This window comes from Barbatula barbatula, assembly GCF_947034865.1.
Source record: "Barbatula barbatula genome assembly, chromosome: 5".
Taxonomy (NCBI): Eukaryota; Metazoa; Chordata; class Actinopteri; order Cypriniformes; family Nemacheilidae; genus Barbatula; species Barbatula barbatula.
The window spans coordinates 23,589,251-23,616,679 of NC_136769.1; the positions used below are offsets into that span (position 1 = coordinate 23,589,251).

At 39.1% G+C, this 27,429-nt stretch overlaps 1 protein-coding gene across 2 annotated transcripts in view; it reads right to left on the reverse strand.

Moving 5' to 3' along the window:
* prkcab (protein kinase C, alpha, b) overlaps positions 1–27,429 on the reverse strand; it is a 104,775-nt gene that overhangs the window by 26,916 nt on the left and 50,430 nt on the right. For both annotated transcript variants that reach the window (XM_079457106.1, XM_079457105.1), the window contains exons 4-5: positions 4,143–4,254; positions 1,451–1,579 (exon numbers count right to left, since the gene is read on the reverse strand). In XM_079457106.1, coding sequence (XP_079313232.1) covers positions 1,451–1,579; positions 4,143–4,254 — 241 coding nt within the window. The remainder of the gene's footprint in view (positions 1–1,450; positions 1,580–4,142; positions 4,255–27,429) is intronic.

Sequence of the window (27,429 nt, forward strand, 5' to 3'; positions counted from 1 at the left end):
GTGCAGGTTACATGTGAGTGCAGGATCCCGAAGTGTGTACCGGCTGAATGAGCACAGAACACACAGTTCAGTTTAGGGACAGAAGAATATCATCCTTCTGCATCTTACAGCCTGAATAGAGAGAGAAAAGCCAGGCTGCCTGAGGACTGTTTGTCTGTTTGTGTTTGTTAGTCTCTGTTTGTGTAAATGTGTGTGTGTGTGTGGAAGCTACGGTCTTCCTGGCTGGACAGATTTAATAAAGTTTACATCAGAGCTGACCTCGCAAAAGCCCTAAGGATTCTCATCACATCACCTCTCGTAACATGGACAGCTTTGTCTAGCCAAGAACCTCCCGCTTAGACGGAACGAGACTGACTTTAATAAAACATATGCAAATAATAACGGTGTGACAATCAAGAATGGCTGTACAAAAGACACAGAAACTAAAGAAGATAGAAATTCATGGGCTGTAGATCTTCCTTAACATAACGTTTCATTATCAGTGCAGAATCCAGACTGACTGTAGACCAGTGTGTGTGTGTGTGTGTGTAAGTTCAGAGATAAGCAGGGCTGATATTCACACAGCAGGGAAGAGTCCTGCAGCACAAAGCCTGGCATACACGACCCACCCCTGACTGTGTCCCGCTGCTACCCTGAATCGCTCTCTCATTCACGCATGCACACACACACACACACATACATGGATCACACAAACAAGGTGTACTGTAAAAATAGCAGCATAACATGTGTTTTAAACTAAATATGTATGAACACAGAGAGGTCTGCAACTGTGTCTTACCTAGACACAAGCTATTTCAAAAAAAGTAGTTCATAGTTATATATTAGTTATATATACTGTATATATAATTATTTGTTCGTTCATTTTCATATTTATTTCACTAAAACATACTGTATCGTAAAAATGTTGTAAATACATTGACCTCACATTGACCACAAAGCAACTCCTGTTTTCTAGACACATTGTTTTTAAACCTTGAGTCTGCAAGAAAATACATTTGTGTCATAATAACATAAATATATGAAAATAAGCCATGCTATAGCTTGAAACTCAATTCAGAGCAGACACATTTTCAAATAAAATATACACAAAGAAAAATATTTTAAATCAAATATGTGTGAGCAAAAAAACAAATAATTTCAATGCGAGTCATTTATTTTATATTCAAACATTTGTTGGGGTCAATATAACACACAATGAATCAATCTGCACATAACAATGTAAATTCAGGATCCCACAGAATGATGCAGTTATCAGCCAGTGAATGTGAATGTCAAAAAGCTACACCTTGACCTCCAAGCATCACTTGGTCGCTCTCTCTTGACATTCTGCACATGTAGCCCTATTAAACATGAGCCACAAACGTTTGTTTCTGCTCACAGAATCTGTCAGTGTTCACTTTAATGACGTGTGTTGCAAGATGTATTCCCAGTGCATTGTGGGGTTGCTGACCTGTGACATGGAGTCTGTCGCTGCTGACGTCGATCTTAAGAAAGATTCTTCCTCTGCGCTCGGTGTGGTCTGTACCGCACAGGCTTGGCACATTCATCACACACTGCTTATGAACGTTCATGTCACAGGCTGAAAGCAACACAATGGAAGGATATTAACAGACGCTCATTTGTAAACAATACAGGATTAAACATAATACAGTCAACTTGACAAAAAGTACACATTCGTGCTTCTTGTAATCTAACATTCTTCCAAATTAAATAGTGCTCATAGGAAGTAATAACGGCTGTAATATTGTCAAACGTAGAGTGGGATTTGATTTACTGGATGGTGAACAGGGGTCTCTATAGGGCAGGTGTTTGGAGAGGAGGGGCTAAAAAATAATAGGGCTTGGTTAAGAAAAAGAAGGCTGTTCCACACGCACGCACACACACCTTAATATAAATAAAACATGATTTATGGGTGTTTCTAATAGTGTGAACCACCTTCAATGATTCCCCCAAGTCATTTTTTATATATTCATTATTAGAACATTTGAGCGTGCTCGCGCACGCACGCACACACACACACACGTTTTATTATGTCCATGGGACAGTCCATAGGCGTAATGAGTTGTATACTGTACAGACTGTATATTTTATCCCTTAACCCAACCCCTAAACCTAAAGATCCTAGAAACTTTTAGGTATTTTTTAGATTTTCTAAATTTTAAGTTCTGTACTATAAGCTTTTGTGCCCGTGGGGTCCCCAGAGTGACACGGGTCCCCATGAATTGGCGTGCATTCAGGTTTAGGTCCCCATTGACCACACACACACACACACAATGCAGGCCCTCTTTGGGTCTTGTTTTTTAGATAGCTTCACTTCCAAAAAAGTGTATGTTTATTACAGGCTGGTAATTGGACAGCGTCACAGGGGCCACAACAGAGAAAGTGTGTGTGTGTGTGTGTGTGTGTGTGTGCACGTGTATGATACCGAGAGGATGAAGTTGACATGTGAAAACTGAAGGAGAGGAGTGGGTGAGCAGATTGTAAAGATGTAATTAACGAACATGCTACTATTCCCACATACATTTACTTCAATCTGTTCCCATTAAAATCTGTGATACCATTCCCTTAAGAGCCAGAGCGCTGGACGGGGAGCGCTGACACATCTATGCAAAACACACTCTTAAACCCATTTGACCTCATTACAGACCCTGATAGACCAGCCTGGAGCACGGACAGCAGTAGGAGATGCATTAAACAGGCCCGGGGGACGGGATGCCCTTTCAAACTCATCTAAACCTGCTGGCTTTGATTTCGTTACAGTGAGATCTGGTTAAAGGGATGATTCGCCAGAAATACGTGTTTTTCTTTGTCTTTGGTGTGTTATAAATTGCCCATGCATGTATTAGACACGTAAAATAGCAGAAATGTAAGTGTCGGAAAAAAAAGAAGCGAATGCTTTCTTTTATCTAGAAGCGAATGCTCACCCAGACCTGCCTGAAACGCCTCGTGTAACCACACCCCGGCAAATTGACGTCAGCTCGTGGTATGATTTGACTAAGACCGCCCGAATGTAAACGCAAGTAAGGTCCGTCGCTGGCGCAGCCGTGTCGCGGAGACGCTGTGTGATTCGTTGCGAAACGAAAGCCTCTTTGTTTGCCCTTCCAAAGGACGAGGCAACTAAACACAAATGGTTACATTTTATGTACAACACTGTCCCAGAAAAAGTACAGTCCAAATATTCAAATGTGTGCAGCACATTTCACGGATGATTCCTTCACGAATCTGGGAGAGATCAAGACCGGCAATGCACGGAAGCTTGCTCCACTAAAAAGTGGGCAATTCCAACTGTTGAAACTCTGCAAGGACTGTACGGCGCTTGTAAGTATATTTTCATTGTAAAAGACTTTGTTACCGACTAACGCGAGTTGAGTTTGATGTTGTAGTTTCGTTGTGTGATCTGCAAATGCAAACACGCGCACAACGTGGAAAAAAAGACAACATAAGTCCTAATAATCAGCAATTCTGTTCCAACTAGAGGCAACAAATGTGGTGTTTATAATGGGGTTTATTGTCTTTTTTGAGTTGCGGACGAGACATGGCGTTACACTGGTTGGTCAAGAAGGGCCGAAGCACTATTATTATGTTACCATTCCCTGCTGTAATGCCAGCTTGTTTCTATCTCACACAAACTCTTTATGATGTATATGGTTGTTTGTTTATAGTCAATTACTCTTAACCAATCCTTTACATCCTGCTCGAGTCACACTGGCAAAGTCGTATCGGCTTGATCTTCACTTTCCAGATCAGATTCGGGCTTGAATTTGTAAGGTAGGATCGACGCCATTTTATCACCTGTCAGTAGTTTTGGAACCTGATGTTCCGAATATGGTAAGAGGCGTTACATTTCTGCGCAGTATTCGACCAATCACTATGCACTAGTGAACTGGCCAATCACCTTTTCAGAGCAATGAGCTTTGTAAAATATCAGCGCGTTTCAGAGAGGCGAGCAAAGAAGAGATACAAACATGCCCGGTATGTGGAAAATGCAGCGTTTTTAAACCTTAAATCGTGTATACACATTCTATTACATCTAAAGCAAACAATAATATTCGTTTTAGCCGTGTGGAATGAAGAGAAGCTGCTTGTGGATGAGCGCTAAAGGGTGACCTCCACCCTGAAAGTGATGGGAGTATCTCACTCACTGTCGCATTTCATCCCCTGGTGGATGAGACCATACAGCAGTGATCCGCAGTGGTCGCAGAAGGTGGGACTCCCGTAAGTGTGAATCTTAAACTTGTGCTTGCTCCTGGGGTCCTGCAGAGAAGTGGAAGAGAAAACAACTTAGTCCCTGAGTCACTGCAGGACCATTCACAGTCTATCTGAGGCCAAACTATCAATCTGATAATATGAAAGTATATGATGCTGCAGCAACTTTCATCCGATTACATTGTGGGCTTTAATCCAATAAAACATTGCGTTATCAGTGTAAACATCATGGGTTTGATCCCAGGGAACACATATAGTCATACCTGATGCATAAAACTAGAGCAAATTTTGAGTAAGGGACCATGTAAAAAGTTCACAGATTATTTATAAATGAAAAAAAATTAGATTGGCAGTGACACACAAAACACAGTTGTTGGTTTTTTTAGGACAGCTAGAGGGCGCTTAACTGTAGGTTATAAATATAAAAATGATGGGGTTCTTTTTTGGAGCTCATTTATTAAGGGATATGAACAGGGCCACTGAGGAATCTGTCTATGAATGGTTAGAAGTTATTGAGAATGTGAGCTTTGTTGTTATGCGAGTTGAGATGTTTTGACCCGTTAATCTTGTCATTAATACAGAGCCATGAGAACAGCTGCTGAGCTTCTGTATGTCTATATAGAGAAAGGAAATGCACATTCACAGGCAGCCATCAGGGAATATTCACAAGATATATCATGTTCACAGACAAATATTCTTCAGCACAACAGTGTTCTGTATTGTTTTCATAATCAACACCCATTACCTATAAATGAACATGCAACCAAAAAAATCTACAATTTTTTTTCATTGTGTCTTTACATCTGTGTTGTCTTTATAGCTTACAAGCTGCAAGTTCTACGGCACTATCATTGAGATAATTCACAATTGTCATATTAGGTCACTTCATATTTAACTGCACCTAAACATCACATACTAGTCCTGACACTGTTCAGAACTATTTGTCCGAACATTAAATGTAAGAAATTTAATCAATGACAATTACTCTCTTTGTTTACCTTTTCTGGCTGTATTATTTATAGTATATACTAAGTGCTGGTTTTACATGTCAGTCAGATGTGTGCTTTGCTATTTCCTTCAGACAGTTTAAGTCAGTAATTGAAGAGGCCAAAAGTGCTAGCAAAGCACATGCAGTCGCTCCGTTTGGCCAAATGAAGAGCGTGTTAAGAAACTCAAACAGCACAGTAACTCTAAATGTATCACCAGTAAAGAAGAAGAAGACCGCTCTTGTTAGTGCTTCTGGTTACTGTACTGTTTCTACTTGGCTGGCATATACTGTATGTTTATTATGTAGTAAGAAATATTACCACATAATATTCGCATCTTGATACTACAGACTTCTTTCTTATATCCTATTCCAAATCACCTTAAAATTCTGCAGTGAAAAATCAACCATAAGGGGATGTGGATATTAGCACCATGCCTGGATGCACACATCGAGAATCTAGTAGGAATCATGGGTGATTGATGACAGTGTGACATCTGTGTCAGAAGCAGCTGTTCAGATACCTCATAAAACAGCCAATGAGAGTGACAGGACATGATCTCATATTCTGACAGACATCTTTTTAATTTCAAATGAACCTTCCATAAATTCCACTCTTTGGGTTCATTCAACTTAAGTTTCAATTTCTTATAGTGTTCACACCAAACGTTGTAAATCGCGCTATTTGCGTGTAGTTGGACGCTTGAACATTTTGAGATTACTTGCTTCATTCTTTTTTTTAAGCTTTATTTTGGGAAGTTTTTGCCTTTATTTGGACAGCTCATTTTCAAGAGAGGACAGGAAGTGAAGTGGGCGAGAGAGAGGGGGTGGGATCGGGAAAGGACCTCGAGCCGGGATTCGAACTCAGGTCGCCCGGAGCGCAACAGTGCTATATGTCGCGTCTTTGCATAGACTTTACACGTAAATCACTCGGGCCTAACAATCGCTTCTGGTGTGAACGCACAGTTAGAGTTCAGAGCTTTGTGTTTCCTCTTTCATATGTGAATCAAGATTGTTATAGAAAGACATTAACACACACACACACACACACACACACACACTGCATGGTCACTTCTTTACAAACTTTTTTAATAATTGTACAAAAATAATATTAAAAAAAGCGTCCTGATGGACATCAGTTTTATTTGACCATGCATGCATGTTGTTATTGGGATACATTGTACCTTTTTACGGCTGTAATGATTTACAAACTTACTTTCACTAGACCTGTGAACACTGACTGAGTCTCAAAAACTAACACCATAGAAGGGACAAAGCTAAACTGCAAAACAAGTGTTTGCCAATCGTACTTTGTCGAGAATAATGTCATTCCACATTTGATCTCGTGGGGATCACCAATGAACTTTGAAACTATATGTTGGAGGTCTGAAGTCTCTTAAACATTATTTTACCCTTCATTCCCTCATCATGTGTTCTGTCTCTCTCTGTGCTCTGTGATATAATCCGCTTTACTGCCGTCGAATGAATCTGTTACGGATGAAAATCTAATCTTATGCCTGTCTTTTTCCTCTTGAGATGAGCGGAGGATTGAGGGAGAGGTCAGTGTGTGTGTCACTTCCTGGTCAGTGCCACTCACACATTTTTTATGTCCACAGTGTGACAGCTAAAGCCAAAAAAAACAGAAGACACCTCTCACAGCTACTGCATGAATGGGAACCCAGCAGTAGTTTCCAGACATAATCTGCATTGACTTTAAGGACAAATCTGCAGAAATCAGAGATGCCGTTTACACGAGACAGTTTTCAACTAAAAACCTAAAAAATTGTATGCGTTTTGGCTGTTCTTTTAAATGACAACAGTGTTTTGGGGGACTGATCCATGTAAATGCAGATGGTTTTGATAACGCTGTTGTGTGTACGTGAAAACCTTTCCAAAGCATTTCAGTTTTTTATTGTGTAAATGTGCTCAGAGTAACGCATGTAAACATGGTAAAACAAATCATGCAAAGCTGAAAGTACTTCACTTTTTATGGTAACTGTAGATGTGGAAATTATACAGAGAATTTTGTGGGAATCTTCTGGAAGTTGAGTGAGAATGGACAGACGGAAGTTCTCTGCAGATCGTTGAGATTGGCGATGAATCTCTCTTGGGCACCCGTGAGTGTTTGGACCCTGAAAGCTCTCTTCTCTCTCCCTTCTCTCTTAAGAGTCCTGCTCCACTGTATGTAGCCAAAAATAGCATGCCAGTGTCCAAAACTCCTCTACATTGGTAAACCGGTGATTGTAAATCATCATGCGACGTATTTTATTGAGAGTTAATGAATGGAAAAGCGTGTTGTCAGTCAGTATCACAGGGTGATGCACATTTATAACGGTAATCCATGATTTCAACAATTCCTCAAAAACGAATTTTGTTAAATCAGAGTACAAATACAGGGGCCAGTTTCACCACCAAATGAAATTTATCTGTCAAATGCCCGCTGGATTATTTCAAATGACTTCACAAGAACGAATGAAAGGCTATGCTCTTGTTAAGTTTTATTTATATTTACATTACATTAACAGAACCAAATCTGCTGTCAAATGCATTTAACAAAGACAGAAATCATTTTAAGGTGAATTATTTAAGGTAAAATCTAATAGAATGGGAAAAAATGGAGATAAGAAATGGAGTAAAACATTTATAATAGGTTGAATACGCGCCTTTGTTTTCTTTTAACTAATTATCTTTCCTCTTTAACATTTTTACTCATTGGAGGCAGTAAGAATGTCACTCTCAATGCGGTAGAATGTGGCGGCCGGGATAGGCTTCGTCTAAGCTGAGCAAGGCTGGTCTTAGTTTTAGATGGTGCAACAGGTGTAATCACAAGTCTGGACGAAGTTAAGTCCAACGCTGGGCTTACACCCAACTTTTTTACGTCCAGCTGGTGCAACCGCACCCTGGAGTTCATGAGAGGGGAATGTACATTACTGTGAAGTCGCTTGCAGTAGATCAGATGATTATCAGTAAATGTTTCCTCTGGCACAGAGGAAGATGTGTGAAGCCCAGAGCTTTGTTCTGAGATCAGTTATCTCACATACACACATAATAATATGAGCTGTTATCCCTATGGCACCATGACACCAATATTTGCATATGATTTCAATGCGGAACCCATACATGCATGATAGTGTGCAGAAAGCACACACACACCCACGCACACACACACACAAATGAGAAGCAGCTACATTAATAGAGGGTGAAACAGGTCCACCTACATGTAATGAATAGAGAATACAATAGCAGTGTATTTGAGGATGATGTAATGATAGCAGCAAGGTGATAAGTGCGTGTGTAAAACAAACATGTCATGGCCAACAGAGATGTGGAAACAGTATCATTGGTGCTGTATCACAGCATGATGACAGAATTGAGAGAACAAGCGACTGTTGACAATGTAACTTATTGTTTTTTTGCAGTGCTTTCTGGGATTCATTTCTCTACAAATGATACATGCAATACTGTCTTGATAGATGCAATCTTGTTTGTCGATAGTGCACCTATGATGCCTTAAAATGCTTTCTTGGTAGGCAGCTGGATGTGGGGATAGCCGACACATCTTTGTGTTCAAGAATTAATCAATAAAATCCTGTCGATATTTTTTCAAGCTATGCAAACGGTCTCAAATAAAGCATCATCATTTTTTTTTATTTGAACAGATGGTGCCCGGAAAATGTCTGTGGATGTGTCTGTAATGAGATCCATAAAAGGGAAGGAAGGAGGCGGGAACCGGCGAACGTTTTACAAACTTTAATCAAAATAAACAAACAATAAACACGGAAGTAAAAGACCGTATATCTGCCATAAAACATAAACACAAACTGGCTACACATAAAATGGCTTCCAAACGCTAGGCACATTCATATATAAATATGATGGCATTTTCTGAATTTGTGGCTTAAAAATATAAATATAATGTCCAACTTGTGACGCCCTTGGTCAATTCAACCAATGATGATAATTAAATATGGCAATACTTTAAAATCATCATAGTATCACACTATTGCCATCCGATAACACAACAAAATTTCCACAAGATAAAGTATAAAGTACTATATAGATATAGTAATAAAGTGGTTGATCAGTTTTGAGTGGTTGACCAAGTCGGTCAGTTTAACTGCCCCAATGGCAGCTAATCCAATGGCTAGTTCTTTACCTTAAACCAACATACTACCGTGATTTTGTAAACATGCCATATGCTAATAATATAAAATTCTTTGAAGTTCCTTGGAGTACCATGTACCACGCACTAGCATAACCGAGATGGTCTATAAGACATCAAGCCTACCAGCTGGTAGTCTAGTGACTTGTCAACAAAAACATACAACAGCATAGAGCAGCTTGAAATGCAGTGACTATGAACAAATGGACTTCCCAGCACAGAAATCATAGATCAACCAGTTTTGATATATTAAGGGTAGGACATTTACAAAATATCTTCATGGAACATGAATTTTGCCATAAAACATTATATTTTTGGCTTTAACTTAAATCGTTCTCTTGTTATTTAAGACTGGTTTTGCGATCCAGAGTCACATATGTTAGGGCCCATCGATAGGGATTAACTCAGGCAGGGATGAAAGGGGTGATGGTGAGAAACAAGCTATAAAAGATGTCACACGAATTTATAGATATATTGTTATATATATGATGAAAAATTATAAATGTAATTGGTGATAAATTTATGCATTTTTGTGTGCTGTATGTTCTTCATTACAGAATGATTACACTATAACGCAGTATAATCTCTCACTAATCTCTCAGATGTATGAATGAATGTAGATTATACAAGAAAAGAATCGTAAAGGACTTTGGGAAAATATCAATCCATTTAGTTTTGTTCCCAAAGGATTTGCACAGAAGAGCATTATCCGAGCCATCTGAAATAATTCGGCCCCAAAGATTGAGCGGATACAGCTCGTGTCTGTGGGGTGAAATCATTAAGGTGGTAATGGGAATTTAAATAATGAATGCGAGTGTGCCGCCTCATTTGATCCAGACAGTCAACGGCTCAATAGCTCAATCCATGATCCGTCAAATGCACCGGGCGCTCAATTACACTTGTGGTGCCAGTGGCAGAGCAGGTGTAAACCCGATCCAAAAACCACATACAGAGGCGGTCGAAACGTACCTGTCCGTGTCCCATGTGTATTGTAAACACTAATCTGTACTGATGTGTCGTGGAGAGCAGTGAAAGATGGACTAGAGCCAACACTCATTTACAAGCAGACGTGTGCCTGAAATCACAGTACAGTGCCACAGATCATGTGACGCTCAGATAGCGTCTGCAGAGGTGTAATTATAAGTCAATGGAGTTCTCAGGTGTGAAGGGTCTGAGGTGCTTTAACACCCTGACACGAGTCTCTGTGGGTTTGCATCTGTAAATGACTGTAATGCCTCTCACTAAGTGCTTGCTTTACTGAACTTAAAGAATCAATCAACGTAAGCAGACACAATCCCATCAGGAAACCCTTCGCCTGTTATTGTCGGTTACTTACACAATGACAATCATTCAAAATGTCCTACATGAAATATCTGACGAATCTGTTTTCAGCAACCAATTAAAGTGACATGACCTCAACAAAGTGTGTTGGAGCAATAACGTAATGTCAATGTAACACTTTTGCGCAGGGTGTTATGCAAAACGGTACAGTAGTGTATAGGGGTGTAATGAAACGATCAGACCACGATACACGTTGAACCAAATCAAATAAATAAAACTCAAATAAACAATTCACACACACACAAAGATTGGAGAAACACAATATATCAAGCCACATTATACAAATAGTATTGTAGGTAAACATGCAACAGTATAGTAAAGACATCAAATGTTTGCTTTTATAACCTATAACACGTTCCTTGATAATTACAAAACTACAACGTTATTCAATTCTGTAGCGGAAAATATCTATTTAACCATAATGCATCTGTCAGGTATACAGTTCGCTGTTTGTTTCATTCTCCAGTGATGAATAAAACACTAGAAATCATTAGCAAATCAAACGGCATTTTAGAAACGTTATTCAGCCACATCAGAAAAGTCAGTGCGTCTCATCTGCTTTGTTATTGATCTAAACAGAAAAAGATGTGCGTTATTGACAACAGATTCCCTCCAGCTGTCTCTAAAGACTTCGCATTTGTCAAATCTCAAACGCAAGGTAAAAATGTCAGCCAAAGCGTTCTGCATTTGAATGAAAGTGATTACGTTAAATTACTCCTGTTCATTCATTTTAATGCAGATTGCAAATTTCCCTAAAGACAAATGAGGCGCGTTTCATTATAATCCCCCCGCCATGAAGAGAGAAAAACACACAGGTGTGCACTTTCATTATACAGCAGAATAAAGTCATCCAGACATCCGCAGTTAGACTTTCAAACTGAACAAAAAGGTTTACATCTGATTCGTATGACAGCTGATCCATTAATAGAGGAGTAAATATAGTAGCTGTAGCTCTCGACAAATACGGTTAACTGTGCCGATTGCTAACAGGCACGAGGCAACAGAGTCTATGTTTGGCATGACATACTATCTACTAGTTTTAAAAGGAACTGGTATGCAGTACTGCATGCACATTTGCAAACAGGCAAATAGCTAGGTGACCATTTGCCAAAATTTACATTATACAGAGCAGCACAATGAGTGAAATACGGTATCCCACAATGCAACGGCATTTCCAGAGTGACGAAATATCCACACATTATTAAATCAGCTTTTGAATGGAAATAGTAAGAAAGACGTTCAAGATCACATACAGAAACTTGTCAACTGTGCATAGTACACTTACTTCAGGTGCGTAATATTCCTATACATACATATATTCACATATCCAGATATACACTATGATGAATATGCACTGAAGTTCACAACTCGTATACATCTTCACAGATCCCACATTTATTCATTTGGCAGATGTTTTTACCCATTTTATCTGTATGTGTGCTACCTGGGTCGAACCCACAACTCAATGGTCTATCAGTTGAGGAACACTACTTAAATCTCTGCTCCTCACTTTCTCTTTCAGTCGCTCTTTGTCACATCTCTTCACTGCGAGAGATCCATTGCAGCACATAATAACACACCAGCAGACAGTAATAACTGGGACGTTTCACTCCTGCATTTAGAAAACACTGGCTGACTGCTTTCTCTAAGGTCTTCTCTTGCTGAAGGAATAGATTATCACTTCATACAGGCTGAATTTATGATTTGTTAGACCTGTACTGTATCTAAAGAGAGCACACGAATCCAGAATCAAATATAAGCCTCTTTTAAAACAGATGAAACAATAATTTAAAATGTACACATGTACCAGGCCTGCGTATATGAATCAACTTTATATGAATCATCTTTAGATTTTTATTATATAAATCAAACAGCGGTACTGACAAGAGAAAACCACTCAACTATGCAAAACTAAAATAAATAACACAAGGAAGAAAGAGCTCATCACATCAGTGTTCGCATATCATATCTGATATTCTGTTTGGTATTTGAATATGTGTTCGAATTTCTCAAAAAAGCTTTATTAAAATGCATGAATATGCAAGTGTAGTCTATGCACTAGCCAAATCTTACAGGAAATGAAAAAAGATCTCCCCCTTTAACACCTTGTCAAGCTCTGTTTAGCCAAGGGGACACATACTGTAAATGGAGATACTGTACTGATAATAAATGGGTTCCTGCTTCATGAGTATATTTAGAAAGCCAACACTTGAGAGTTAACCCAACACCAGCTGTTTACAGAGTCTTATGGAAAGATACATTTATATTAGGAGAGTAGTAACTACTAGATAGATCATTTTGTACTTCATTTGGTTCCAACATTTAAAGGCACATATTAGCCGGCACAGTAAGTTTTAATATTTTTTAATTGTATGACAATAAACAAAATGGAATGTATTCTGGTGTTTTGTAGGCCTACTGTTCGGTCAATTATTCACATAATGTTCTCTTTTGTAAATGTTAACATCATGTACAGTATATATATAAATGCACTGTCACACAAAACATTTTATTGATCTAATCCAACTGGCCAATTTTATTCCAGCCATTACCACACAGTTTCTGTAAATATTTGTTTAACGTCACTCAAAACGCTTAAATCCAACACAGCTAAACTGTAATTTACACAAGACTGAAAAGACAGCCCTGCTCTGAAGAAAAAAACCAACTGCAATGAAATAAATAGCAAAAATGGGAAGTTTATGTCCATATGAGTATACAGTTATGCTGGTAATACTTGGCAACCCCACACTTTTTCAAGTACTCTCCGCACACCTCTCTACATCAGACTCCCTCAAAAATGTATTACCAGCCAGCTTTAATCTGTTCACCAATGAGAAACTGTGCAAGCAATTCCTGCTATAAGTGTGTTTGTGTCTGTGCAAGAGGAAACTGGTGATGGCCAAGAACTTAATTGGGCTGTGTGTTTAATAGACTGCCAGAGCTATTTATAACACCCAGCATACGCCCCTCTGGATTTCTTCAAGAAGCGATTCATTGTTGTCTTGCTAGGTAGTGTGCACAGTGTGCAGTCTTTCAGAAAATACTGGCCTGAGAGCCTCTCAAGCGCTCAGCTGTTGTGAATTTAAACATAAACCCATTGCAGTTAAAGGAAATCATTACAGTTTTTATTGACGTCAAACAGTAGCTGTGTTGTGGTCCTCAATAAGAACCGGTTCTCAGTTTCCGACCTTAGTCACCACTGACTTCATATCTCGGAATTAGATTCGCTTCATTTATCTTTTTAAGACAATGCATTTACATCAGAGCCTAAAATATCTGTCCACCTCAAAAGGTGAAGCGAAACAAAATTATGAGCTGTTTTATGTGAGAGTTTTTCACATTAGGTAAACATCTCTAATAGCTCTCTAAAGATGCATTTTTGCACCTTTATTGAGTTAAAAGGGGCCATTAGTGTGTTCCCTCCTAATGGAAAGAGGCACTGCATTATTAAATACTGCTAAATAAATGAAAATCTGACATTTTGTATTGCCTAATCCATAATTCCTATCATTTTCATTTGAAATATTGGACGCAAAGCTCTTAAAATCCTTGTTTCCTTGTATGAGAAGCGGCAGACTGCGTGTTCATTGTTGGACTAGGCTTTCCATGATAGCTTAAGAACCTCAAACTCCCACTTCTGTCTGAATCACAGATGGACGGGAACCTTTTGGCTCTCGGAGCTCCCAGCAGAGACGACTCCACGTTTAATGTTATTAACTTCACTTGTCCAAACTCCCACAGACAATTCTCTGCAGCGTGTGTGCACGAGAGGCGGTGTCCCAGAGCTATAAACATCGAAAGAAAAGCGAGGCTGAATGTTCATTTGACTTCCTTTCACTGGGATGTGTGGTTACAAACCACTGGTGTGGTGAGACGTATTCTTGTACATCTGTAGTTTGATTTCCATTCACAGGTTCTCAAGAGGAAAACTGCAAAGATGCAAGAACGTGTCATCAAAACCAAGCGATAGCATGAGAGTAGTACTGGGTGATGCACGTTTCCATGACATTTATAGTGTGTTCATGACCACTTCATATATACTGTAATATACATAACTATGTCTTCAAAGGTCTTAGAATGAGCTATTACTATAAACATACAGAGAATGTTGTTCCCATGCCGCCATGTTGTTTGTACACTATCCCCAAATGTACAAACTGCTCTACAGAACGTGTGTCGTAAAAATGTGTTTCGTAAACATCTTAAAAGTATAGTTCACCCAAAAATGTACATTCTGTCATGAATTACTCACTCTCTAGTTGTTCCAAACCTTTATAAATGTCTCTGTTTGGTTGAACACAGAGAAAGTTATTTGGCCGAAATTCTTGGACCACATTGACTACCATTACAATTGCAATTTACAATGGTTACAAGCATTCTTATAAATATCTTTCTTCAAACACACACATTTATACAGATTTGGAACAACTCAAAGAGGATTTAATGATGACAGAATTTTTACTTTTGAGTGAATTGTCCCTTTAATCCTCCCTCAGCCACCATAGTGCTTCTAAAGGAAGGGGGAGGGGAGTGAGCTGCTGGTTGCAATTCACAGCTTCACCACTATATGCCACTAAAATGACCCAATGGTCATGTAAAGCAGTTATTGCAGCAGTGTGTCACTTCTGTGACATTAGAACAGTTTTTAGAGCACACAATTAATGCATGAAAGGGCTAAAATTATAACGTTTCTCCTCATTGGTTGCTCATCGCGTCTTGGGGGTAAGGCACCTCAGTTGTTTCCTGCCAGCTGAGGAATCCAAACTGCGACCTTTGAGTAATAAGTAACTCTCTCACCATTAGGTCACATTATGGAAATGAAACCGAAAAACATACATTGCATCAAAGCTGCTTATTATGATTTCTTTGACTGAACTTCATTTGGGGATTCAGGAGTTTGTCTATATGTTCTTTATACTTTCACGGCAGACAGTGACGTCTTCTCAGGTGAAGGTATAAGGAGCTGTTCTATTTTCGGCTGCAGGTAGAGAGAGTCGACAGACCCAGGGGAGAAGAACAGAAAGAGGTCTTGCACAAGGAGAAGACCACAGAAGACATCCATCTTATAGCTAAATATAGTTACAAAGCCCTTGAGTGGGAACGGCAATCTGCCTCTTTTCATTTTCTCTCTCTTCATTGAGTTAGAAAACAAAGGTAACCTTTACACTGCTAACACTTCAAACAGGGAATGCAAGGGGAATACGTTGGATATCAGATGAAAATAAAGGAATCAGATCACAGGAACGTATCATTTCTGAGACTTTGTGTTTACAGATTATAAAGTTTAGCTGGGTTGGTCTAAAGGGATACAAGCCTCGATCGTAACATCACTAGTCTCAGTCTTGTCTTTCGTCTAGACCCCTTGTCCGTTTGGTTTTGTAGGTTTTCCCCCTTTTCTTTTGTTTTCAAGTATGCCCTCCAGCCTCACCCCACTGACTCTGGCTTGCAGTTTCTCCAGTTTAGCCAAGCTCTGCAGGCCTTCCAGCACAGCCTAGCCTTGCCACCGCTCCTAGCTGTGCTCGCGCCACCCTGGTTTGCTTACCACTCTTCTGGCATCTCCAGCGTTGACCATGACACACTGCTCCTGACCAGTCGTCCATCCCTCCACCTCTGCTGGCGCTAACGTACACTCACAGTCAGCTTTGATTACTTGGGTCTTCCGTTTCTCATCAGCCTGGTCTTCCTGCTGTCTACCTTATTACTCCTGGGTGTCTGGCGTAGTGCTGGAATTACATTCTATTGCCTTGCAGTTTCAATAAACTGTGTTAACCTGCAATTGAGTGTCTCTCTTGTTCCTGAACAAAGTATAATTTTTTGTAGTTTGCCTATAGCATCTCATTGAGCGTTTGTACCGGGAAACAGTATATGACCTTCCATATATGGTGGTGCGTGATGTCAGGCTTAACCAGTGGATAAACACTTGTGTAAGTGTAAGTGAAGGTAAGTGTAAGAATAGCAAACATGACTCTCATATATGACTCTTAAAATCCCTCCTGACAGTGGCCCTTACCCTCACACACACAGTTTTTCTGTTTTAATAAGATTCTAAACTAATGAAATTTGTTACATCCCATCTCTTCTCCAAAAACAAACCCTCTGGCTAAAGTCTTACAACATTGTCATTCAGACTTTATTTACTATGTTAATCAAGAAGTTTTCCACTTGGGTTCTGTTTGCTGGTCCTCAAAATGAATCGGAGTTCAGGTTTAATTTCTCAGTTGGGACATTTTGGCCCCATAATATACGTAGATAATAAAACCAGACTCCTATGAGACTATTACACACTGTACCCCCTCCCAGCATTTTTCATGTGATAAAACTTTATTTCTGAGCGCCAATGTACAGCAAAACATAAATAAAATCACGCAATTCTCGTGTCTTGAATGAATACACAAATGAGCATTAGAGCAGCCGACTGAATCTCCATAAAATTAACCAAGACTTGAGTTATTTGATTCAGAGTTTCTTCAACAAAGCAAAGGCTGCTGAAACACATCCCTCCAGCTGAATGATTCATTCTGTATCTCAGGCAATCATTTAATAACACGGCTTAAACCAGCCTGGACTGGTCTGGTGATTCAGTAGCTGATTCACTTTTAGAGCCCGACAACCTGATAACTGCCATAAAACCCTATAAGAGCAAACAGACCAGACTGACGGGGCTGGGACACCGACAAAAACCACCAAACCGTCTGGGTTTACAGCAGCTATTTTTAAACAATAAAAGACAGAAGATCGACTTCAGCTTGATAATGTCATTTTGTTCAAAATCTTAAATAAGCAATACCTCAAAACTTCTGAAGAATTATAAAGAACAGCATGGGCTTTGCTCTTACACTATAAAACTAATCTGTATAATTTGGGCACAATATACTGTATTAATATGAAGGAATTTTCATTCATTTCTTGTAGTTGTTTTACCTGTATTTGAAAATTTGCACTGCATTGAATTACATTACATAAATAAACAGATAAAGTAAATGACCAGTACATTTTACGTATTGTTTTCCAGTGTAAAAGAACAACAACAATTTTACTACAGTAACTATAATTGAACTAAAGCAACCACACGTTCACCATGGGCTTACTATTAACCATAGTTTACCATGATATTTGTGGTAAAACTATAATAATATAAATGATAAGCAGTCCTGCAAACACATTATACTGTACACTTTTACAGAATCTGTATGCTATAAATGCTAATGTGGTTGTGCAAGCTTTACAAAAAGTAGGCTACGCTCACAAAGTGTACGTCTGTTTCTGTCTTTCTTATTTATATAGCTGACACTACAACAGCTGTTGCCTGAAGTGCTTTACAAAACACACAAGGCACATACAAAAACAGAGATCCAAACATGATGGTGCTTTTCACATGATTTTAAAATATGGTAGTGACCTACCACAGCAGTAATATGGCATTTATCCGGCCCCCTGTCCATCAGGACAATGATGCCCAGAGATAAAGATACGTCTGGCATTCATGAGTTTATGAGAAGCATTAGACACAAACACACATGATCTGTTTCAAACCTTACTCAGCTGCCTACCTAAGGAAAGATTTAAGGCATCACAAATGCACTCGCAATGACAAAACTCTTTCGAACAGTATGCAGAAATAATGTGCAAAGTTTCAGATTGATTATTTATGAGATGACTTCAGTTCAAACAGTTCCCGTTCATGAGGACAGTAGACAGTGATTCCAGTTCAAATGTCATTCAGATCAGTACACAATGCCATAGAAGAACCTTTCTTGTCTCAATAGTTCCACGAAGAACCTTTGACATCCGAAGAACCTCACTGTTTCACAAAAGGTTCTTTGTGGCAAAAAAAGGCTCTAAGAAAGAGGTGGTTCTTTAAAGAACCTTTGACTGAATGGTTCTATGTGGAACCAAAAATGGTTCTTCTATGACATCGCTGTAAAGAACCTTTTAAGCACCTTCATTTTTAAGAGTAGCTTAGATCAATAATGAACAAGAGTAATTGTGATGAGCAATAATCTGTAAACGGTGGGATTAATGCTCGGGATACATTTTCCTTTCATAATAATAATAATAATAATAATAACAATAATAGTGCTGTGACTCATCCCTAGAAAGTGGCCTGTATTAATCCAGCCTTTTTCTATTGTCTTAAATAAGAATTTTCCCTATTCACACAGCTCGCATGAGTCCAGCTGGAATAGATTTACTCTCATGCGAAAGTAAAGTTTTATCCACTTTCGTTTCATTCTGACTTCAAAAGCAAGGCAAGAATTTCCATGGTACTGTATGTTTTGAAGGGACCAGCCACTTTTCCCAGAGGTCCTGGTTCTGGAAGCATTTTCCCATAATTATTTTCCATAGGGATTAAAAGAACTCTTTAGTAAGATGTACACTTTGAGTCAAAACAAATAGCCCGAATGTTAATAACATGACGAACTACAAGATGTGTCCTTAAATGGTGCTGGGATTGTGCTTTTCCATCCATGCATAAATGTTATAAACTTAACTGTTCAAAAACCTTTAAAAACATTTTCACACCTTCAGACAAGGGTTTGTGTGAAGCATACCGGTATTTGCATGGTTTGCATGGTGGATGCTGATGGTGGCATTTAAATTTCATATACTCATAAACTGCATTGCTAAACTTGTGCTGAGTCACTTTCATGATTAAACCAGCCTCTAAGAAACATGGCACTTTCATATCTACAGCTATAACCTTCTCTGGACAATTGTTTTATTTGTAGATGCATTTGAATATGTGCAAGGGATATTGATCAAGACTGAAATGCTTGATTGACTGTCGGTAATGTTATAACGCATGCTGAGATTAAACGGACTGTCAAACCAATAGTAAAAAAAAACACTGACCATTGACAGTTAATCTGTAAAACATCCAGTTTCTTTACAATCTGATGTTATGATACACGGAGCACGCAAATATTTAGGAAAATAAGGTTAATTACGTACTAAACTTAAAGGTCAGAGTAGGTCATTTGGAAAATGCTAACGTTTGCTGCTAGCACTGCAATCATACGATCCCTCCCTCTCGCCAATCACCAGCCAAAGCCGCGCCTCCTCCAAAACACATAAGAGCGCACGCAAAGACCAGAAGCTGTTGGATCGGTTCCAGTGAAGACATGTCACAGTCACTGGTGAGAAAACATTATGGTACAAAGTGAATTATATTACTACAATAGCGAACATCTCCTGGTACCTGCTCTCTGTCCGCCATTGTCTCGCTGCCTGCACATCGCACATGAGCATGCTGATGACGTATGATGTCTGCGTGAACAGGGTGTGCAGTAGGATGCAAAATAGGCTGACTGACATTGTACATGACGTATCATTGCCCTCGGACCAAGAGCAGTAATTGGTCCCACATTTATTGACCCGACGCCTTTCACAGATTATTTATAATTATAAAAATACCAATGTTTCGCTTTGTTAAGAGACTTCCAACCAGCATGACAAAAAACGGTTCTGGACAGGATTGCCTACACTGCCTTTCACACAACAGTGTCTTTTAATGAAGGAAATTAGCAATGTCTACAATGTTGTCTGTCCCTTTACAACTAGCCATCTTATTCTTTGGGTCTTGCGCAATATATCGCATGCTCCTTAATTTGCAAGTTGCCTAAATTCTCCAGTGTCTGCCAAATAAAATAAATTAAAATGTTTCTTTAAAGCGTTTTCATTGGCTCCAGTTCTTAAGGAAAGTTTGAATGGTTCATGCTGTACCCAGCAAGCATACGTACGACTGTAAGACGTCTGCTAAAGATCTGGAGATCTGGAAAACATAAGCTGTATAAAACATCTAAAACCTCTTAGAGCAGTTTTACATCCATCCTAAATCATAAACATGTTACAGACGTCTTCTGGATGCTATGAGACATCTGACAGCAGACGTCTCTGAGACGTATTGCAGATGTGCAAACTAACGGACGTCTTCAAGATGTAAATGCAGACGTCATATAGACCTCTGCCAGATGAGGTGTGCTAACAGGGTAGTGTGGAAATAAATTCACACTGCCATCACTGTTAAAGTATACGTCACCTCAGAGAGCATCCCTGCGTATTCAATGAGAGGTCTGCAACACCAAAAGACATGAGCGTTTCCATCAATAAGACTAACAAATGAAGTGACTCTTCTGCGATGCAGTAACTGACAAATCAATGCTTGATAATAACAGACACCAGCGAGACAAACAAACATTCCCTGTGAATCGCGTGGTGATTATGCAGGAGAAGAATCCTGCTGTGATAGCTGAAGGGTAATGAGTAAAAACCACTGACATATTAAACACAGCGATGACGCCGGAGAGGTTTTATTTAGCTATCCTCCACCCATGAAACCCTGAGAGCTCAGGCTCACCCCGGCACTGAGCGGGCAGGTCTTCTTCACATGCCCCATGGGTGGTTGCCGTCTGCTTTCAACCTCACTAATGAGATAAACACACTCGTATAATATCATCTGCAATTTAACATTTCTATAGACAATGCTAGCGTAAGACAAAGTGTCAGGGTAAATGTCTCCTCAGCAATTTTATGTTTGCTGCACAAATAGTGCTGGACGAGTTATGGGCAAGGCGAGAGGTTACTGTATGTCGGAGAAGTTTGATATTTATGCCATGGCATTTCAAGATAGACTGAAGAAATTATGGTAATTTTTTGTTAGTAATGTTTTGTATCTTTTTTGTGACCTTGAGGGAATGTGTGTATTCTCTCTAAGCTCACACTTATTAACAGACGTGGGAGAACAGAAGGAAATGTGTCAGAATGTTCTGCATGTGAGCGTCACCTTGGGAAAGCTCAGAGACCTCATGAAAACTGAGTAAAGATTTTTACTACCCTCAGGCCAAATGATGTGCTGCGCGGATTGTGTGTTGCAAGCGGACATTGTTTCTACTATCCAAAACCACATTTTGTGTTCAGTTGAGGACAGCACACAAAATGAACCATGGTTTATTATTCATATCATTTAGCATAATTCTAAAATGTGGAAAAACACGAAGAAGTAAGTATTTTGACTGGTAATTATGTACTGTAAATTTATCCTAACCTTACCGACAGGAACCATACTGTAAACACCCGCATAAATGAATATCCTAATGCCAAAAAGCAATACCTTTAGTTACACATTAGCTCAGATTAATAGTCTGTCACTCAGATTATAAACTGGTGTGTTGGGTGAGATTTGACATTGAGTCATTGACAGTGAGCACTGCAGGTTCTCCTAACTGAATGAGGGACAACAGATCAAATGTAATGAATGAATGAAAGTGAAGACTGCAAAATATACAACTTCATTTCATCACACAAAGCTGTCATATGATTAAAATACATCACATCTCTCTGCACTTTTATGGGTACCTTCTGAAGCCTGACCACCCGAGTCACTATATACTTTATAGTTTAGGATGAATGGCTGTCTCTTTGTGATGTCTTACTATAACAGACAGAAGGCAGAGTGAGCTGAAAGCAGCTACTACTGTATTTACACACACACAAAGGCACAACACAGCAGGAGCTGGAAAACAATGGGCACACATGCCGAGATCCTCCTCTGGGTCACCGCGGTGTTGTCCTCCTAGCTTTACCTCCCCCTTTAAAACATCTCCAAAGATAGACTATTCCCACAATACAACATAAACACAGAACAGCCTTATCAGAACATCCGGTCCACGTGACCTAATTCAATGAAATTATCATCTGTTTCGCTTTTATTGCAATAATTGCAGTAAAATGTTAGGAACAGTAGATGGTAACTCAATTTCCTGAGGAAAATAGAAGCGATTGTAAGCCAACAAAACAACAGGGTAAGAGTTTGAGGTAAGTTTAGGCTTTGGTTGGATGTTTTTCTCTGATGATATCCATGAGCTGAGAATCTGCGATCACCTACATCTGTCTGTGTGGACAGTGTTATTGTATCTCGCTAAACAATGCTAACATTTTGAATCCTTGTGTTAGACTCTTCCAAGATCTGGTCGCAGAAATAGACATGCTCTCCCAGACGTATGCATGTGTTTACCTTGAAGAAACGCAGCAAGCGCAAATTCATTAAGCCTGAGTAACATTCACAAGAATTATTTCTGTAAGTATATTTATTTATTCACACAATAATAATAAGTTAATGTTTTCATAAAGTTACGAATAACGATCTAGATTTGTTTCCAATCAGATAAATGAGCATCAGTACTGTCAGATGCTGACTTTGAAACAAAGTTAAACTCTCTGGGCCCTATTTTCGAGATCTAAGCGCATGGTTTAAAGTGCACGGCCCAGGTGCACTTCCGAATCCACTTTTGCTAGTTTAACGGCGGGGAAACGGTCGGCGCTCCTGGGCGCATGGTCTAAACAGGTTGTCCCCGATTCTCTTAATGAGTAATGGGTGTTTTTTGGGCGTAACGTGCAATAAACCAATCAGTCTCATCTCTCATTCCCTTTAAGGGAAACGCGCCATGGCGGGTTTACTATTTAGACAGCAGAATTCGGTAGAGCAAACGCCTCTGTATGTTACGGAAGTCGTAAAGTGCCAAACAAAACAACAAATCGCAAAACAAACAACAAATCTAAAAGCCAAAAAACGAATCCCAAATCACAATTACAAATCTGAAAACGCAACACCAAATCTGAAAACACATTAACAAACCATAAAGCGCAACAACAATTCCGGAAACAAAATAACAAATCAGAAAACACAGCGACAAGTCAGAAAACACAACGACAAGTCAGAAAACACAACGACAAGTCAGAAAACACAACGACAATTCGGTCAAACCGGAAAAGGTAGGTCTTTTGTGTGACCGGGGTAGTTACTGCTGATTGGACGTTGTGTTTTCTGATTTGTTATTTTGTTTCCGGATCTGTCGTTGTGTTTTCTGATTTGTTATTTTGTTTCCGGAATTGTTGTTGCGCTTTATGGTTTGTTAATGTGTTTTCAGATTTGGTGTTGCGTTTTCAGATTTGTAATTGTGATTTGGGCTGTTTTTTGGCTTTTAGATTTGTTGTTTGTTTTGCGATTTGTTGTTTTGTTTGGCACTTTACGGCTTCCGTAGTATGTCATTGTATAGCGTCCTTACTTGAGTGAAAGTACAGAAACTACTGGTCAAATATTACTCCACTACATGTAAAAGTTGTAAAATCTGATTCTTACATGAAGCCAAAACATGTCAATTTGCACAGCTAGATGGTGCACTTTTCAAAATAACAACAAAAGGTGAAGCTAAATGACGTTATGTAGGAGAGTGGCATTATGGGACATGTTGTTTTAACCATCCAGAAGAGTATGGAGATCGCCCATCATGTTCACGGTCGATGTAATTTCGAGGCATTTTTGAGTTGCTGAAGTTTCTACAATTGAAAACTGAGGGTCGTGCGGAGCACCGGATATTAAGTCACTGAAATGCTACAAATACTGTACAAGGGAGACTAGGGACGGGCCATTCTTTTTTATAGGAATTTCTCTGGATTTAAACATTCTTGGGAATATTTGAATATTATATACAAATATGGTAGAACTTATTTATATGGTAGTCTTATTTAATTAACACTGCATATAGGAATTTATTGTGTGTCTGATATTTGACCTATGTTTTTACTTCCATAACCTTTTATGTTTTACTTAGTCATTTTTTCTTGTACAGCTGCTTTGTAACAATGAAAATTGTAAAAAGCGCTATATAAATAAAGCTGACTTGACTTGACTTGACTAGAACAATAACTTCAACTTCCAAAGGTGCGTTTCTTGATAATCTGCCTGAATTGTCTCAAATCTCTAACATGAGAAATAACGTTGAAGATCTTGAATTTACCATTGAAAATTTTAACACCACCTTCTCGGAAACGCTAGACACAGTTACTCTAAAGAAGATTAAAAATGTCAGCCCAACACCGTGGTATAATGAACACACTCAGGCTCTAAAGAAAGCGGCATGAAAAATGAAACATACATTTTTCTTTCTGTATTTCGTACTGCATGGATAGTATTGGAAAATACAGGAAAGCCCTAAAAACGTCTAGACCCGCCTACTTTTCATCACTAATAGAAGAAAATCAGCATGATCCTAGGTTTTTATTTAACACAGTGGCTAAATTAACAAAAAATAAATCGTCAGCGACTTCTGATTCTGTATACCAGCATTGCAGTGATGAATTTATGAACTACTTTACAAATTAAATCCAAGATGTTACAGAAAAATTATAACTATGCAACCAGAAGTGAATCCCGCTGAACAAACGACTAACTACAGCGCCTCTAAGGAGAAATTACGATTATTTTCGACCGTAGATCACGATGAACTATCTTAAATAATTAGATCATATAAATCAACAACATGCATGCTAGACCCTATACCTACAAATCTACTGAAAGAGATGCTCCCAGATCCTAGAGATAGATCCTCTTCTTAGCATTATTAACTCATATCTGAAACTAAGACATGTGCCTAAAGCATATACGGTGTATACGGCATATGCGGTGGCTGTTGTAAGGCCCCTTGTCAAAAAACAACAACTCGACCCTAGAGAACACGGATACTGATGGTGTGAATGTGGCTTAAGACTTAACTTTCAAAACTTTGGATAAACCTACATGACTTTGACAAATCTTGCAGTGTGTATGTGAACATACTTTATGTGTGTTTGCCTGTTTTTATTCATTCAACTCTTTTGTGACTGCAAAACTAGAGAGGTTATATCTTTCTGGGCAGTCGTGGCCTAATGGTTAGAGAGTCGGACTCGTAACCAGAAAGTTGCCAGTTCGATCCTCAGGGCCGGCAGGTAACGACTGAGGTGCCCTTGAACAAGGCACCTTACCCCTACTTGCTCCCCGGGCGCTGCAGTGATAGCTGCCCACTGCTCCAGGTGTACATGTGTTCACGATTTGCTATGCGTGTGTTCACTACTCTCTGGATGGGTTAAATGCAGAGGGCACATTTCAGGTATGGTTCACCATAACTGACAAAATAGGTCACTTTCACTTTCACTTCTGTACTGCAGCAACTGGGTCAGAATGGCTGGTGAGTTTAAGAACACTGACATTTGTCTGATATGCTCATTACATGTTTAACAGCAGCATATTCGGGTCAGTGTTCATTTAAGCAGCTAGGATAATGCATTAGTCTGACCTTTACACTAATGTTACAGGCCACATACATAATGCCAAGAAGAAAAAGACTTCAAGTACTGACACCCCCCAAACCATCTGGAGCCACACAGTTACATACAGTATATCTGCAGATCACACACTATTTAACTACAGTTTATTTTCTATACATTGATTCACTTTAATGTCTTACATTCCCTGTTTGACTCAGTTCTATTTAAAGTCGCCATGAAATAAAACAGGAAAATTCAAAGTGTTTTACACAGTGTTGTAATGATTATTATAAATAATGTATCCGTGCACACCATTCTTTTTTTAAATTAATTTGCACTTGTAAACTTTAATCAAAAACATTAAGCTCCCTTCCCACCCTCAACAAAAACTCTTACCACATGACGTAAGCAACAAAATATTATCCTGCCCGCTCCGGTAACCTTGGAACAATGAGACAGAGTAGTGTTCTGCACTCTTTGATGCAATCAATGCATCAGTTGTTATTAGAAGCGTTCCTGGTTCCCGTTGATCTAACTAATGCAGCCTAAACCTTCTGAGTATTTATATTATGATGTAGTGTAGTGTATGCAAGATTAAAAAAGATGCGTCTTTAGTCTAGATTTAAACTGACAGAGTGTGTCTGCCTCCCGGACAGTGCAGGGAAGACTGTTCAAAAGTTTAGGCGCTAGATAGGAAAAGGATCTGCCGCCTGCACTTGATTTTGAAATTCTAGGTATTACCAACTGACCTGACGCCTGAGAGCGTAGTGCATGTGAAGGACTGTTATACGCGAGAAGTTCACTCAAGTAGTGAGGAGCTAAACCATGCAGGGCTTAATAGGCAATACGCAATATTTTAAAGTTAATGCGATGCTTTACAGGTAACCAGTGTAAGGTTGACAGAACTGGGCTAATATGCTCATACTTTTTTGTATGTGTAAGAACTCGAGCTGCCGCATTTTGGACCAGTTGGAGTTTTTGTAATAAGCCTGCAGGACAACCACCTAATAGTGCATTACAGTAATCTAGTCTTGATGTCATAAAGGCATGAATTAGCTTCTCTGGATCTGATAGTGATGTCATAAAGGCATGAATTAGCTTCTCTGCATCTGATGGTGACAGCATATGACGTAGTTTAGATATATTTTTAAGGTGGAAAACACAATTTTACAGGTGTTAGCGACCTGGTTCTCAAATGACAGAGTACTATTGAATAAAAAGGCAAGATTCTTTGCTGAAGATGAGGGTTTTATGGAACATCCATCAACAGTTAAGCAGTATTCTTGGTTGTTACGTAGGGCGGTTTTCGGTCCAATAAGTAACACTTCAGTTTTGTCTGAGTTCAGTAATAAAAAATTGCTACTCATCCCCTTTTTTATATCGACTATGCATTCCACTATTCGATGGAATTGCTGTGTTTCATGAGGCTTCGAGGAAATATAAAGTTGCGTATCATCAGCATAATAGTGAAAGCTTACTCCGTGTCGCTTTATTGTATTTCTTAGAGGTAGCATGTATAATGCGAAAAGCTTAGGCCCTAAGACTGAGCCCTGTGGAACACAGTGCTGGACTTGCGATTTGCGTGATACCTCATTGTTTATTGCTACATATTGAAAACGGTCGCATAAGTAAGATCTAAACCATTTCAAAG